General features: G+C 35.5%; 1 protein-coding gene across 1 annotated transcript in view; it reads right to left on the bottom strand.

The window, feature by feature from the left end:
* asap1b (ArfGAP with SH3 domain, ankyrin repeat and PH domain 1b) overlaps positions 1–15,342 on the bottom strand; it is a 78,034-nt gene that overhangs the window by 31,531 nt on the left and 31,161 nt on the right. Inside the window, 3 exon segments of the mRNA XM_042751694.1 lie at positions 2,847–2,921; positions 7,055–7,200; positions 11,181–11,253. Coding sequence (XP_042607628.1) covers positions 2,847–2,921; positions 7,055–7,200; positions 11,181–11,253 — 294 coding nt within the window.

The following is a 15,342-nucleotide window of genomic DNA, read 5'->3' as shown; positions in this document are numbered from 1 at the left end:
ATTGTACTGAATATCTGTATCACCAATCATAGATATGACCATTACAGTTACTTGTGGTAAATGACAGATCCATTAGTAGGCTCTAATTGACTACTGGTGTGGTAGCCAGACTGCTGATCTTCTGATAAGCAGGACATCACAGATAGCTGCACTTGACCGCGCTAAGTTTCAGTGCATTAAATTAAAACCGCAGCAGGCTAGTTTAGTTTGTGACATCATGAAGCCATTTACTGTCTTTTGCAGATCTTTACACACAAAGGTACTTCCAAATACTTCAACAGGTCTACAACATTGTTTAATATATTGTTTATGTTCCTGCCTTAGTATGAGAGCACAATTGTACACTGTAAAAAATAACCGTGAATTTAACAGTAAAAGACTGTTTAAATGCTATAGTAAAACCTGTTAAATGGTTAACGGTAAGTTCCCTTACTATACACAGACAAAAACTGTAATTCTTTATGGTATTATACCATTTTTGGGTGTGAAAAAGTTTGTATAATTTACAGTGAATAACCTGTGTTTTTTTTTGCTGAAATAACTATGTTTCTTCTTATTTTTTTCTTATCAGTTGTGTACATTAGGGTTGTATGGTACATCTAATGTTGTTCGATTATTGTTTATTGCATTATTTCAGTTTCATGTGTGTTACCATGATGGTGTTTTGTAGGGATGTCAATTTTCGATCATTTCCATGATCGATCGTCGTTTAAATTAACAATCAATTAACGACGAACGCGGGTTTGGCTGAATGTCTATTTGGAGGTTATTGCTTACGTGTCATTCAGCACAAATCCAAATGTTTCCATATTCACAATGTATTTGAATGTTAAACTATTATTTATAATGTAAACTAGGCTTGTACTTTACATGCATTCGCATATAGACGGCATACTTCTGTTTTAAATCTGTTAGCTTAATTATTTAAGTCAGATATATATATATATATATATATATATATATATATATATATATATATATATATATATATATATATATATATATATATATATATATATATAGTTTTTGTTTTTTTTGTTTTTTAATGAAAACAAATTGTTATTTTTATTTAAGGCCTATTATTTACATAGTTATATGTAAGCTATACATTTTCCTTAAAGAATCCCATTCTGTCCCAGGGCTTGAAAACCTGTGCCCTAGGCTATTTAGGTCCATGCAGAAACTTGTGAACGATGCTCTTATAATTGTGGCATCACCGTTTAGTGACATCATTGTATGCTCCGGGAAAACGTATTGTGAGTGTCGGTCACAGCGCCTTTTAATTGCTTTTTGGAATCCAGCAATTATTTATTTACAAATTATAAGCTCTGAATATGAGAAGTGTGGTATAAAAGCTTTGTTTATTAGAGGAATAACTGGTTAGCTGGAAAATGTTACATTGCCACCATGCTTTTGGATGCCATTCAAGCCCATACATTAATGCGGCTTTGTTCTGGTTTTCCGGTTGGTCACGAATTTCCACATATTTTTTAACGGCTTTGTTCTGGTTTTCCGGTTGGTCATGAATTTCCACAAACTCAATAATATTTAGGCATTGTTTCTTTTCCTAAATCCTCACCGTCTAACCCTCTAATTTTTAATAAAATAAAAAAAGTTTATTTTATGGTCATTCACTTTTTATCACTGTTTTCACATCTCTTAAGGCCCGTTCACACCAAGAACGATAACTATAAAGATAACTATAAAGATAACGATATTAGCGTCCACACCAGAGAACGATATCTTCTGTTTATTCTGAGCGTAAGTTCGTCTGTCGCTTTAAATTCTCGAGTTACAGGAGGATGGATTCTGATTGGCTGTCAATTTTTTATCGTTCATCAGCTGGAAAAAAATCGTTTTGAAAGTGATTGCAATGATATCGTTTTTCTTTGTCTTTATCATTATAGTTGTGGTGTGGACGCTGCTGTTCTTTAATACTGAAAACGATTTTTAGAACTATATCTTTCTCGTTATCTTTATAGTTATCGTCCTTGGTGTGAACGGGCCTTTATTTGTGGTAAACATGCGGGAAGGGAAATTAAAGATTTCATGGCCATCAATTAAGAATTTGTTTTATTGATTAATTTGTTCCCTCATTTTAGTTAAATCATGGGTTAAGGAACAAAATTAATGAAACATGCACAGTGTCCACAAATTAATAAGTTTAAGGAATGAATAGCCTTTATGTCCTGCAAAGTGTACAATATGAAACAATTATCAGGGGAAATGACTTAGTTACTACATTTCTATTGCTTTCCATGTTGAAGAACTTTGTGTTGTTTCTATTTGAACACTTTTAAAGTTTAAATCACATTAAAAGCTTAATTTGTACAATATGAATGAATGATAATTCTTTATATACCGTCACTGTCATGTGTTTTGCGCATGAGCCACAAGCAGCGAAAAAAATAAATAGCTTAATCGACCATCGATCGATTTAATCGACTGCATCTCTTATCGACAAATATCGATTAAACGTTGGCATCCCTAGTGTTTAGTGTTTGTGATATGTTAATATTTAAAAGCTGCTTGATAGGCTTTGTTTCATCGTGAATTTCTCATCACCACCTGCTTTTAGTGCAGTGTATTACAAAGATACAAAACAGATTTCAGTACTTCAATAGGTTTGTATATTTACATTATATCAGTTAATAAAATGACGGTATTTAACTGTAAATTTAAGTTAAAACCATAAAACCATAAAATGCTGCTGCCATATTTTTTAACAGTAAATTAAAAAAAAAAATTACAGTGTAGACAAGTAAAGTTTGCATGCATTTGCATGTGTATTTATAGCCTCTGTGTGTCTGATGGTCTATGAGACAAGGTCTGTAAATATTTCTCACCCCCTTCACGCCTTTCAGGTCGCCTTTCAACAGCGAGTCCAGTGTGAAGATCACATTATGACTCAGATTCTGAAGCTGCAGGAAAAGATGGTGAAACAGAGCAGAGACTGTGTTAATACGATACATGACACTTGGCACAGCATAAGCACAGCACAGAAGAAATAAGAGAAAACATATCAAATACAGCCATCTGCAAAAAGAGCCCGTTAAGAGAGACACAGCCATATCAGGATGAGCAGACCTGCTTTGTCATTTGATACTCCAGGACAGATCTTTTAAATTAATCAACATAAATGTTTCATACACAAGAGGCCAGATAGTTTGGAGTCATGTAACAAGATGAGACCCACTGTGACACTGTATTGTCTCCTAAGACCTTAAGAGAAATTTACATCACCTGGGAAAAGAAAAGTGCAACAAGAATAACAGATTTAGGACAAAGTCTGGCATTACACACCTTTAAATTACATTAAAATTATTTACACTGTATACTCTATACATGTATATTTGCCAAGAATACAGGGATGCACAGATATTGAAATTCTGGATAATTATTTTCATGTTCATGGCCAATAACCAACAATAAATGACTGATATTATAAATATAAAACATTTTGTTAAAATAAGACAATTTAAAACATACTGAGAACAAACAAATAAACAAACAAAAAAGATATACTGTGTACCCCCAAGAAAACTGGTTGATATTGATATTCATATTCAATAATTTGTTTTAACCGATAACCTTTATAATAATCAGTATTATAACAAAAACCAAGTAAAAAAAAAATTAAACAAAAAAAAAAAAAAAAACAGTATTCAGCAGACAAAAAAGAAACACTTTATAATACAGTATAACAATATATAAAAAGCTTAACCTAAAGTATAGGCCTACAGAGAATAAAAGATTTAAACCTTTGAAACATAGCATTTATGTCTAAATTATGTCAAATCAGATTTCCACTACTACTACTACTCTACTACTACTAATAATAATATGGCAACTGCTCCAGCATAGCATTCATCCATGGAAAATGTGTAAACATTCAATTAACTGATATATGATTAGTTTGGATGATGCTTGCAATTAAAAAAAAAAAAAAAAAAATCTGGCACAGTTTAAATAAAATTTATGAAACTGCCTATTTTAAATGGCACTGAAACAATAAATGAATGGAAAACTCTGTAAAATGAAAGAAAAAAATGCATTAGCATGCAAAGTCAAAGAAAACATCAGAAACATTTTTCAGCATTTTAAACAACGCAATATCACAATTTTTACTATGTCCGCACACTTGCATATCCTATTTTCATAATAAATATACTACTTACTTTCAAAAATGCTTTTTGTTGTGGTTGTTTTTTGTTTGTTTGTTTTTTTTTTTTGTCTGAGCTAGACCAAAATTATTTTTCAAAACCATGATTGCACAAAAAGTTATTTTAAAAACTGTTTGATTTTCTTCATATAGGGCACTGAATACCAGGAATCATCCATTTGTGTGTGTGTGTGTGTGTGTGTATGTGTGTGTGTGTGTGTGTGTGTGTTAAAGGACAGAGTGCAGATAGTGAGATAAATTTGTTGAAGACTTTTTCTTCACTGAATGTGTGTGTGTGTGTGTGTGTGTGTGTGTGTGTGTGTGTGTGTGTGTGTGTGTGTGTGTGTGTGTGTGTGTGTTAAAGGTCAGACTGCAGATAGTGAGATAAATTTGTTGAAGACTTTTTCTTTTTCTTCACTGAATGTGTGTGTGTGTGTGTGTGTGTGTGTGTGTGTGTGTGTGTGTACGCCAATGTCTGACGTGATGAATGGCTCCTCTGGCTGATAATGCAGATGGCAAATGAACACCAATGCTGAAAGATACACCACCACACAGAAAGGCTGTAACAAAGAGCAACCCACAATGAAATTCTTCATCATTTCATACAAATGTAAAGCTTTCATAAATAAGGATTGCTGTGATGGGGAGACAAACCATAATGTAGTATTTCTGTCCACTTCCTCTCTTCCTCACTATTCTTCAGTGTCTCTAAATGGAGGCTCTTGTTTCAGAGTGATAAATACCTCAGCTTAGTGCCAAAACAGTCTAAAAGCACCGCTGCCAGACAACATAGTGCCTCTTTCGAGAGAGAGAGAAGCCATAGCAGAAAACCAAAATAATTAATTCTGCAGTTTAACTCTGTTTCATACAGCTTAGTTATTGACGACAGAACTATACTTAGCTTGAACACGTCTTTCAAGCCTTAGTTGCAGGAAGAAACCAAATAGCCACACAGCACAATGCCAATAGTTGCATGACTTAGCAGACACAGTGTGAATGCTGATAGCCCACTATGTGAAAGACAAGCGTGCGTGTAATCTGTCTATATTAGACCATCAGCGTTCCAGAGAGGTTGCGGTCCTCAGGAGGGCATTGTGGAAATGGAGAGGATATACTGATGAAATAGAAACCAGAGGAAATGAATCAGGGAAATGTTAATGCTGTTGTTGACAGGAGAGGATAACACTAACACAGAAAAAAATATAGACAATTGTACATAAGCACAGTGGAGGAAAATCATGTATACAGTCTGAGCAAAAATGTAATATAGCAACCAGTTTATGCCAAAATGCATGTTGCTATACACGCCCACATGAGCTTGTAAGGTGAACAATCATATTTCTTTGTATTGTATTTAATAATTTATTATTTCTAAGGTATATATAAAACATGATTATTTTGCCAATACTAAAATCTGTACATTGAATAACATGTGTTAAATGTTTCTAATCTTTCCTTCATGTGATGGGGCAGCCCAGACAAAAGCTACAAGAGCTTACCATTTAATGCTAGATACAATATTATATGTAACCAAAATAATAACCTGAAAAAATAAAATACATTTTTTAAGTATGATTTTTATTATAAACCAGCCTAAAATTCACTGGGACTCTTAGTATATAAATAATTTTATATTATTTATCACAAACAAACAAAGAATAAAAAAAAACCTTACCAGCCGATATATCGGCCTTGGCTATGTTGATCACTAGATTTTATGGTAGTAACAATAAGATGCAACAAGAATCACATATTGGCTACCAAGTAAAGTAAAAATAAGGAAGCAGGGATAGCATGTAAGGAAGGATACCATGGTATTATTCAAAGTAATGCATGCGATGCACAATTATTGTTAACATTAGGAAGCATATGATAATACCATGATTTCACCATCTGATATCATCAGTTTACTATGAAATTCTCACAGTATTAATAAAGAAAGAAATGATGCATTCATTATCAGTTCTTAATGACAAACATTAAATGACTAGAGAATAACAGATTAATAAGGTTTGTTGTCTGGTCAGGCTGGTCTGATTTGATGATTTTAAGAGGGGTTTGGGGCACTTGTCAGCTGGTAAGGTTGGTATGGAAATCTTAATGGAAGTTTTTAATTTCCCTTGGAAAACCACAGGAAGACCTTAAAGCTTTTTCTTGTTGACAACATCTGGTCAACAGTCGGCTGAAAGTACTTTGAAAATTTAAATTTAGACAGAGCACAGATAAAAACCGAAATAAATAGGAAAATAATACATTTGCCACTTTTTTTCAGGACAAGGCTGAGCAGCTGTGTAGAGCTGGAGCAGCGAGCCTCCGCTTAGACGGATATGACTTCCCTTCCACAGCGTTCGCCAGCATTCACACAGTGATTTAGGAATGTGTGTGTTTCTGTTTGCGTGCGTGTGAGGGTTGAAAAGGAGACGCGCTGTAGCTACTGCAACTCCTACACTCAAAATTTATGGCTCTATCTCCACGTTTCTGCCAGGAAGAGAGAGCAGTATAGATTACAAAAGACCCTCTCACTCACACATCCACCAGACACACAATTTTCACACATTTCACACATCTCTGTCCTCTGAACGCATCCGCCTCCAACACCAACGCAGAGAACTATACAACCTGTGTAGAAGCACACACACTCTTTAAAGCTCTTTAACACCTTTCACAGAGGCTGATTCGCTCTAAAGGGATCTCATATGCTGTAAATCCTTAAATCTGTCCTTACATTGGGCTTCAGCACTAACCAAAACAATCTGTGTTTTGACAGTTCAACTCATGACTTCACTAGTGCACTCGGAGAACAAACAAGGATGTTGTACAGATCTCTTTCTATCCAAGAAAATGGTGTCCATTCGTTTCGGGCTTTAAGATATGTTTACATGGAGGACTCACCAGGTTCTTGAGGAGGGTGGAGAGCTCTTTAGTCAGAGTGGAGAACTTAACGAAGGCCATGCCCAGATCTGGATTATCCCAACTGATGAAGTTACTGCCAAACTTATCCAAAGCCTGGGCGTACGTCTCTTCATTTTGAATATGATCTGATAAAAGATCACAAACAAACAAAATCCAAACAAATCAACGTCATGCATTTGCAGAGTACACATCCATGATCAAGACTATGGTAGCGTGTTGCCAAGTTCCTTGAAGACAGCATGAAATCATTCACTTCCTAGGTTAATTTCCCTGGTATTAAAGGGGTCATATGATGCAATTTCAGTTTGTCCTTTCTCTTTGGAGTGTTACAAGCTCTTGGTGCATAAAGAATATCTGAAAAGTTGCAAAGACTGAAGTCTCAAATCCAAAAAGATATTCTTTATAAAAGTTAAGAGTCAACCACACCCCCCTAAAACGGCTCGTTCTAACACGCCCCCACATTTCTATGTCACTATGTGGAAAGATTTGCATGACGCCAGCCAAATGTTCACGCAAAGAAAGAAGGCGTAACTTATATTCTCTCTGTTGCCACTGCTGCCATATTGTGCAGTCCCTGTGTGTTTCATTGTAAAAGCGAAAATATTTTGTTTGGCCTTCCAAACGAGGACATGACTAGATCCAGTGGTTAAGTTGCATTTCAACACTGTTCCAGAACAGTCCAACCCAAATATTCATATGTGTGCTGCGCATTTTATGGAGGATGAGGACTGTTCCTTGAACCAGTAGCCTGCAATGCGTCTGTAGCACAATGGCTGTTTCTATAAAGTTGGGCAGTAAAAAAATTGCAAGGACAGTCTGGCACTTCTGACTTACAGCCTGTAAGTACGTTTTTTATATTTAAATAATTTGCCAATGATGATTCAAATGCAAGTTTTGAGCAGTAGAGTAGGCTTGTTGTTTCTTGTTTCTCAGATCACTAATGCAGGCATTATATGGTTTTATTGCTTTTGTCTTGTCTATTGATGTCCAGATCGCGAACAAATCTTTCTATTTAACCGGATCTTCTTAGTGAACCGGTCGAACCAGTTCACCAAAACTGAATCGTTTGAAACTGTTTGTGTCTCCAGTACGCACTAATCCACAAATTACTTAAGTCTCGTGCTGCTGGCCTGGAAGACAGCATAGTATGTTAAGGGGTGTAACATTTCCGTCACACCCTTGAGGCATTCGTTCAATCACAACGCACTGGATAGCTGGCCAATCAGAGCACACCTCGCTTTTTCAGAACGATGAGCTTTGTAAAAATCGAAGTGTTTCAGAAAGGCGGGGCATAGAGGAGAAACAATAATGTACATTATATGGAAAATAATGTGTTTTTTGAACCTTAAACTGCATAAACGCATTGCATTACACCAAATAATGTTTTTTTTAGCAGCATCATATGACCCCTTTAATGTACATCATTCATCAGTGCAAATAATTTTGTACTCTTGTTGGAATGTTGGCTTATATCAAATTGCAACCTCAAACTTCCTGCACCTTTGAAATCAAACTTTTCTGCTAATGTAACCATAATCAGGTTTTTTTTCTCCATAATAGGAGTCATTCTATAAAACATTCTAAGTATTTTCCATTTTTATTAGAATTTTAGAGATTAATCAGACAAATAATGTATTTATCTCTTGATAAATCCCATTGTGCTATAACAATCTAAATCAATACATATTATTATACACTACCATGAAAACATTTGTAAAACAAAATGTCATTTATTCCTGTGATGCAAAGCTAAATTTTCAGTAGCCATTACTCCAATCTTCAGTGTCACATGGTTCTTCAGAAATCTTTCTAATATGCTGATACGGTGCTCAAAAAACATTTCTTATTATCAGTGTTAAAAAAAATGTGCTGCTTAATATTTTTGTGAAAACAATGGTCCATTTTTACTGGATTCTTCACAGAATAAAAAGTTCAAAGTAACAGCATTTATAAAAAAACAACAACAAAAAAACACTGCAACAGTAAAAGAATAAACAAATACACACCCACACACACACATATACAGGTCCTTCTCAAAAAATTAGCATATTGTGAAAAAGTTCATTATTTTCCATAATGTAATGATAAAAATTAAACTTTCATATATTTTAGATTCATTGCACACCAACTGAAATATTTCAGGTCTTTTATTGTTTTAATACTGATGATTTTTTGGCATACAGCTCATGAAAACCCCAAAATTCCTATCTCAAAAAATTAGCATATCATGAAAAGGTTCTCTAAACGAGCTATTAACCTAATCATCTGAATCAACTAATTAACTCTAAACACCTACAAAAGATATTCCTGAGGCTTTTAAAAAACTCCCAGCCTGGTTCATTACTCAAAACCGCAATTCATGGGTAAGACTGCCGGACCTGACTGCTGTCCAGAAGGCCATCATTGACACCCTCAAACCGAGAGGGTAAGACACAGAAAGAAATTTCTGAACGAATAGGCTGTTCCCAGAGTGCTGTATCAAGGCACCTCAGTGGGAAGTCTGTGGGGAGGAAAAAGTGTGGCAAAAAACGCTGCACAACGAGAAGAGGTGACCGGAACCTGAGGAAGATTGTGGAGAAGGACCGATTCCAGACCTTGGGAGACCTGCGGAAGCAGTGGACTGAGTCTGGAGTAGAAACATCCAGAGCCACCGTGCACAGGCGTGTGCTTTTGAACCAGAAACAGCGGCAGAAGCGCCTGACCTGGGCTACAGAGAAGCAGCACTGGACTGTTGCTCAGTGGTCCAAAGTACTTTTTTTTCGGATGAAAGCAAATTTTGCATGTCATTCGGAAAATCAAGGTGCCAGAGTCTGGAGGAAGACTGGGGAGAAGGAAATGCCAAAATGCCTGAAGTCCAGTGTCAAGTACCCACAGTCAGTGATGGTCTGGGGTGCCATGTCAGCTGCTGGTGTTGGTCCACTGTGTTTTATCAAGGGGCAGGGTCAATGCAGCTAGCTATCAGGAGATTTTGGAGCACTTCATGCTTCCATCTGCTGAAAAAGCTTTATGGAGATGAAGATTTCGTTTTTCAGCACGACCTGGCACCTGCTCACAGTGCCAAAAACCACTGGTAAATGGTTTACTGACCATGGTATTACTGTGCTCAATTGGCCTGCCAACTCTCCTGACCTGAACCCCATAGAGAATCTGTGGGAAATTGTGAAGAGAAAGTTGAGAGACGCAAGACCCAACACTCTGGATGAGCTTAAGTCCGCTATCGAAGCATCCTGGGCCTCCATAACACCTCAGCAGTGCCACAGGCTGATTGCCTCCATGCCACGCCGCATTGAAGCAGTCATTTCTGCAAAAGGATTCCCGACCAAGTATTGAGTGCATAACTGAACATAATTATTTGAAGGTTGACTTTTTTTTTGTATTAAAAACACTTTTCTTTTATTGGTCGGATGAAATATGCTAATTTTTTGAGATAGGAATTTTGGGGTTTTCATGAGCTGTATGCCAAAATCATCAGTATTAAAAACAATAAAAGACCTGAAATATTTCAGTTGGTGTGCAATGAATCTAAAATATATGAAAGTTTAATTTTTATCATTACATTATGGAAAATAATGAACTTTTTCACAACATGCTAATTTTTTGAGAAGGACCTGTATAGGGCCAGTTTTATCATTCTATTGTTTTTTTATTTTTTTTTAATAGGTACAATCAATAACTGTGCATATTTAGCCAGTTAACAGAAAAAATATATTTTCCCCCTTAAAGAAATTACAACATAGAGTTCTATATATATCTGTAAGATAAAAATGGATCCTGCTTTGTTTAATTTCAATAGAATGATACATGGAAAAACACATACACCTGAGTGCAGAATGCATCTATAGAGTGTGAAAGAGATTAGGTAGGTGGGTGTTTGTGGGGGTGGACGAAACTAGCTTGTGACATCAACCAGAAACATGCTTTAATCTAGCCATTTGTTTTAACAATAGTACAAGCAAATTCATCTGCAATCACTAAAAATACTGCACACCGCTATATAAAAGGCAATGCCTATTAAATATTAGTGATTATGAAATGAATAAGTGTGTTTATTTGTATTACAGTCTTAACAAAACCAGCATGTGTGTGTTCGTGGTTGTGAACATACCTTGACCAGAGTTATAAATGGCTTTGACTGACTTCTTGACCTTCTGCAATGAATTTCTGTCCTGATCCAAAGCCTGTGGACAAACAGATCAGAGATGGGAATCATTGAAGTTGTACAATCGCAATATGTGGCATAGTAGGAACATATGATACTAAAAACTGTACTGGTAAATAAATAAATAAAGCCACTTACAAACCACAAACAAACTCTGTCTGTGCTGTACAATGCAAAGAATTAGGCTATACTGACTCCATACCAATTCTTTTAACAATTTAACTAAGGAACAGAATAAATCAAGTAAACAAAAGTATTGTTTTATGCCATGTTTCTTGGAGCAGATGTTAAAAAAATAGTTTGTGACACAAAACATTCTCTACACGTGTGTTAATCTTCAATTTCATGCACATTTTAAAATGCCATGTCAGCACGACTACAAGGGGCATCAAACTACGTATATCAGGCATCAAACTGCAGAACAACAGTTTGGTGAGATCTTGTTGAGCAAGTTAGTTATGTTGTCAAACACAGCCAGCTACCTCAAAAACAACACATCCTGTTTAATAGCATTGACATTTAAAAGTAGTCCTTTGAGCTGCAGTAATGCACGGACACATGGTCTAACTCGAGGCCAATATACTTTGGTTAAGCATTTTCATTTGGGCATTTGGGCATACAGCATGTTTTCACTGCTTTCTCCTTTTTTTCTCCTCAACGGACAGAGAACACAAATCAAACCAGAAAATTATGCAAAATCACTAACTAATCAGGAGAAAAGTTGTGTTGCACTAATTAGGTCATGAAGCTTTAACAGTTCCTAATCTGAATTTTGGTTTTATGCCACCTAATCAGCATTCTCCCTCTCTCTCTCCAACACACACACACACACACAGACACACACACACACACACACACAGTCATCCTCTACACATGACTAAATGGTGAGTTTCCAGCACAGATGATGCATGACATTAGAAGCTGTTATCAGTCAGTAAGCAGTGTGCCATGGGAGGATCGGCTGTCTCATGTTGTTCCTGGTTTGGACTGCAATAACAAGAACATTTAACCCCTCACTCTCCACTGCAAGCTCTCAAATTCTGTCCTTCTTCCTCGAAACATCACACTACACATGTAGTCTATTTCACTTAACATATAAGTTAGGACCTGGTATTGATACAGGAATACATATTTGCATATCAGGGCTCTAGAGTGCATCCAATTTGGTCGCACATGCGACCTAATTTCTCAATGCTGCGACTTAAAAAAATCAGAGGTCGCACCGGTGGAACCAGCCGTTCGAGGAAAAAAAAAAAAAAAAAAAAAGTCTTCCTGTGGTTCAACAATAGACACTAGAGCCCTGCATTTCAGCCCGAGCCTGACACACCCCAACTTTTTTACGCCCCTCGAACCGGGCTTCAGGATAATTTTCACGTCATAGCTCAGACACGGGCCAGGCCTCCAGCCTGTTTTAGACTTCTCCTTACTTTTATATTATAGACATTCATCAATCAGTGATAAAAAAATAAATAAATTGCCACGCTGGTGGAAACAACACGAGACCGTGCTGCCATGACTGTCAAGAGTGGCTCGACGGTGTTTAGTGTCCCGCAGCAGCAGTGCATCTGAACAGTTCTCCGTTCAAATACAAGCAATAGGCTCAAGCACCAGCAAAAGTAATTACCATAAATGTGACAGGGGGAAATAGTAAGAAGATATTTGAATTATTTACTAATAAACTAGTGTTTTCTGAGTCTGTGTCGCAAGGATGAAGTTGCTGATCCTGACTCGCCATCTTATTAGACGCGCCTTTAGAGAGAAGTGCATCTTTACAGATTATGATTATAATGAAAGAGTTTTTATTTTCGATTTGTTTTATTTCATTAAGTAATCATTTAAAGCTTTCTATAGATATATTTATCATGTCTGTGAGGCATGTTTTCACTGAGTTTCGGTTCATTTTTTTACTCCTGTTAAAGACAAGACACAGAAAGCGTATCGTGTTTGTTTTATTTTATTTTTTAAAAGCACAACGTTTTGTTGATATTGTGAGTGCACACAAATAAAAGACCCTTTGCAGTTACGAATGATGTATTACTCTTACCTTTATGTGCAAAAATGATGGCGTATCTACTGAAAAAAATGCAAGTGATCACGCTAGCGTCTCCATGTCCTGGTGCGTTTAGCTGTTCAAATCAGACACTAGAGCATCCCTTCATTCAGACACAGTGGAAGATCTGATAAGAATCAGTGTAGAGGGGCCAAGTCTGGAAGATTTTGATGCTAGAGAGAGTATGGCCAGCTGGTTTAGCCAAAGCCAAAGACAAGAAGACCAAACTACAGGAGTTTGCCATCCGAGTGGCATGTGACTGCAATGGAGGATTATCCTTAAGACACTGAGCCATGAGATGTTCAGTTTGAAGCCTTTAAAACACTAAATTTAGATTTTCTTTTTATTTCATTTATCTTGAGATGTTTTAAGTTTCAATTTCAGCTCAGTGAAGCACTTTAAGCACCTTTCTTGTAGAATTGTGCTTCAAATAAAGAACTTTATGTTGACCAGATTGTAAGTTAATCATTTACAAGTCAATATTGCCTATATGGACCGCGATTGTTTTTAAAAAAGTGAACTTTTAAACTGCAGTGTTAAATGTGATGCGGTCGAAAATTTGGGTGCACCTAACTTTTGTGCTGGTGTACCTAAGAAAAAAAGTTAGGCACACCAGTGCAATCAGTTTCCAAAAGTTAGTCTAGAGCTCTGCATATGAATTTATAATCTCTCAGCTAATGCTGCAAATTATACACTGAGCCCTCTTTACATAAAAATATCAAATTCAACTGCGCCCAAACTATGCAATTCAATAGCTATTTTAATAGCTTTTGCTAGATGAATAGCTAATTGAGAGTAAAAACATTTACGTTACAAAATATTTTAATTTCAAATTAATCCATCAAATCAACCAAATTTCAGAAACTTCACCAGCTATATATATCAAAACCACTGCATAGTAGTCCATATCTGATTGCCATAAATATTCATTATCCAAAGTTTATGTGCCTGTAATTCAAGACGTAGGCCTACCAAATATATCTCAATCTGATTTTAGATTCTGGTTCTTAAATATACAACATCTGTTTCCAGCCTTTTTCACTTGTAATACAGTATTTGAATTGATGATTAAAATAGACATCTGGTTTACTGCAGTACTGATGAAGTATACATCTATTTATAATCACAATATTCACTTCTGCTTTTGTTTTTGTTTTGTTTTTTGGCATGAGTAATACCATGAACATAGAAAAAAAAAAAAAAATTCCAGCTGCCATTCCAGCTTACATGTTCATAAACGGCTATTGTCTGCCTTTTGCTTAAAAAAATGGATGTTTTTAAACTTGGAGTATGTTATTTTCCATTTCCACAAATGACAAATTCAATCCACTGTATGAAAAAATGTAATTACAGTATTCCTTGAATAATAATTATGAATTGCTGTAGAGAAAACAGTTTAATACAGTTAAAATACACAATATTACAGTGGGATACTGTAACTTAATAACAGTACTCACATTATTTTAAATTAAACTTTGCAAAAAAAAAAAAAAAAAAAAATTTCACAAAAAAAAAAAAAAACACTATAAAAAAAAATAAAAAAAGAAAAATGTAAATTAAACATAATATCCTGGTGAGCATAAGCAAGAAGAAAAAAACATAAAAATAAAAACTTGATAACCCCAAACTTTTAAATAGTAGCATATGTATAATTCAAAACATTTGTATATTAAATTTATTTTATTAAAATATTCGATTACTAAAAGAAATTTGTTGTAGACTCAATACCAGATGACAGATTTAGTTCATTTATATACAAGAATATTCTGGTTCGATCATATAAAAACAACATTTTTACCCATCCATTACACAAGTCACGTCAAAGCATAATGATAATGTAGTTTGATTGATTGAGGACACTTAATTCACTCAACAACAGCTTTATTAAATGTAACATTTATTTGATTATGATCCTGAATGGAAATTGGGCAATTAAATTAGTGACAGATGTTTGTTTATTGAGCGTAAAGTACAGTATTCCCATCTCACAGTGGCTGCAATTAAAACAATGTTGATATCATGCCACTGTGATAGCTGAGAGACACAAGACACACAACG

Source organism: Cyprinus carpio, chromosome B24, assembly GCF_018340385.1.
Source record: "Cyprinus carpio isolate SPL01 chromosome B24, ASM1834038v1, whole genome shotgun sequence".
Classification (NCBI taxonomy): domain Eukaryota; kingdom Metazoa; phylum Chordata; class Actinopteri; order Cypriniformes; family Cyprinidae; genus Cyprinus; species Cyprinus carpio.
This window is presented reverse-complemented; position numbering and strand designations above follow the sequence as displayed.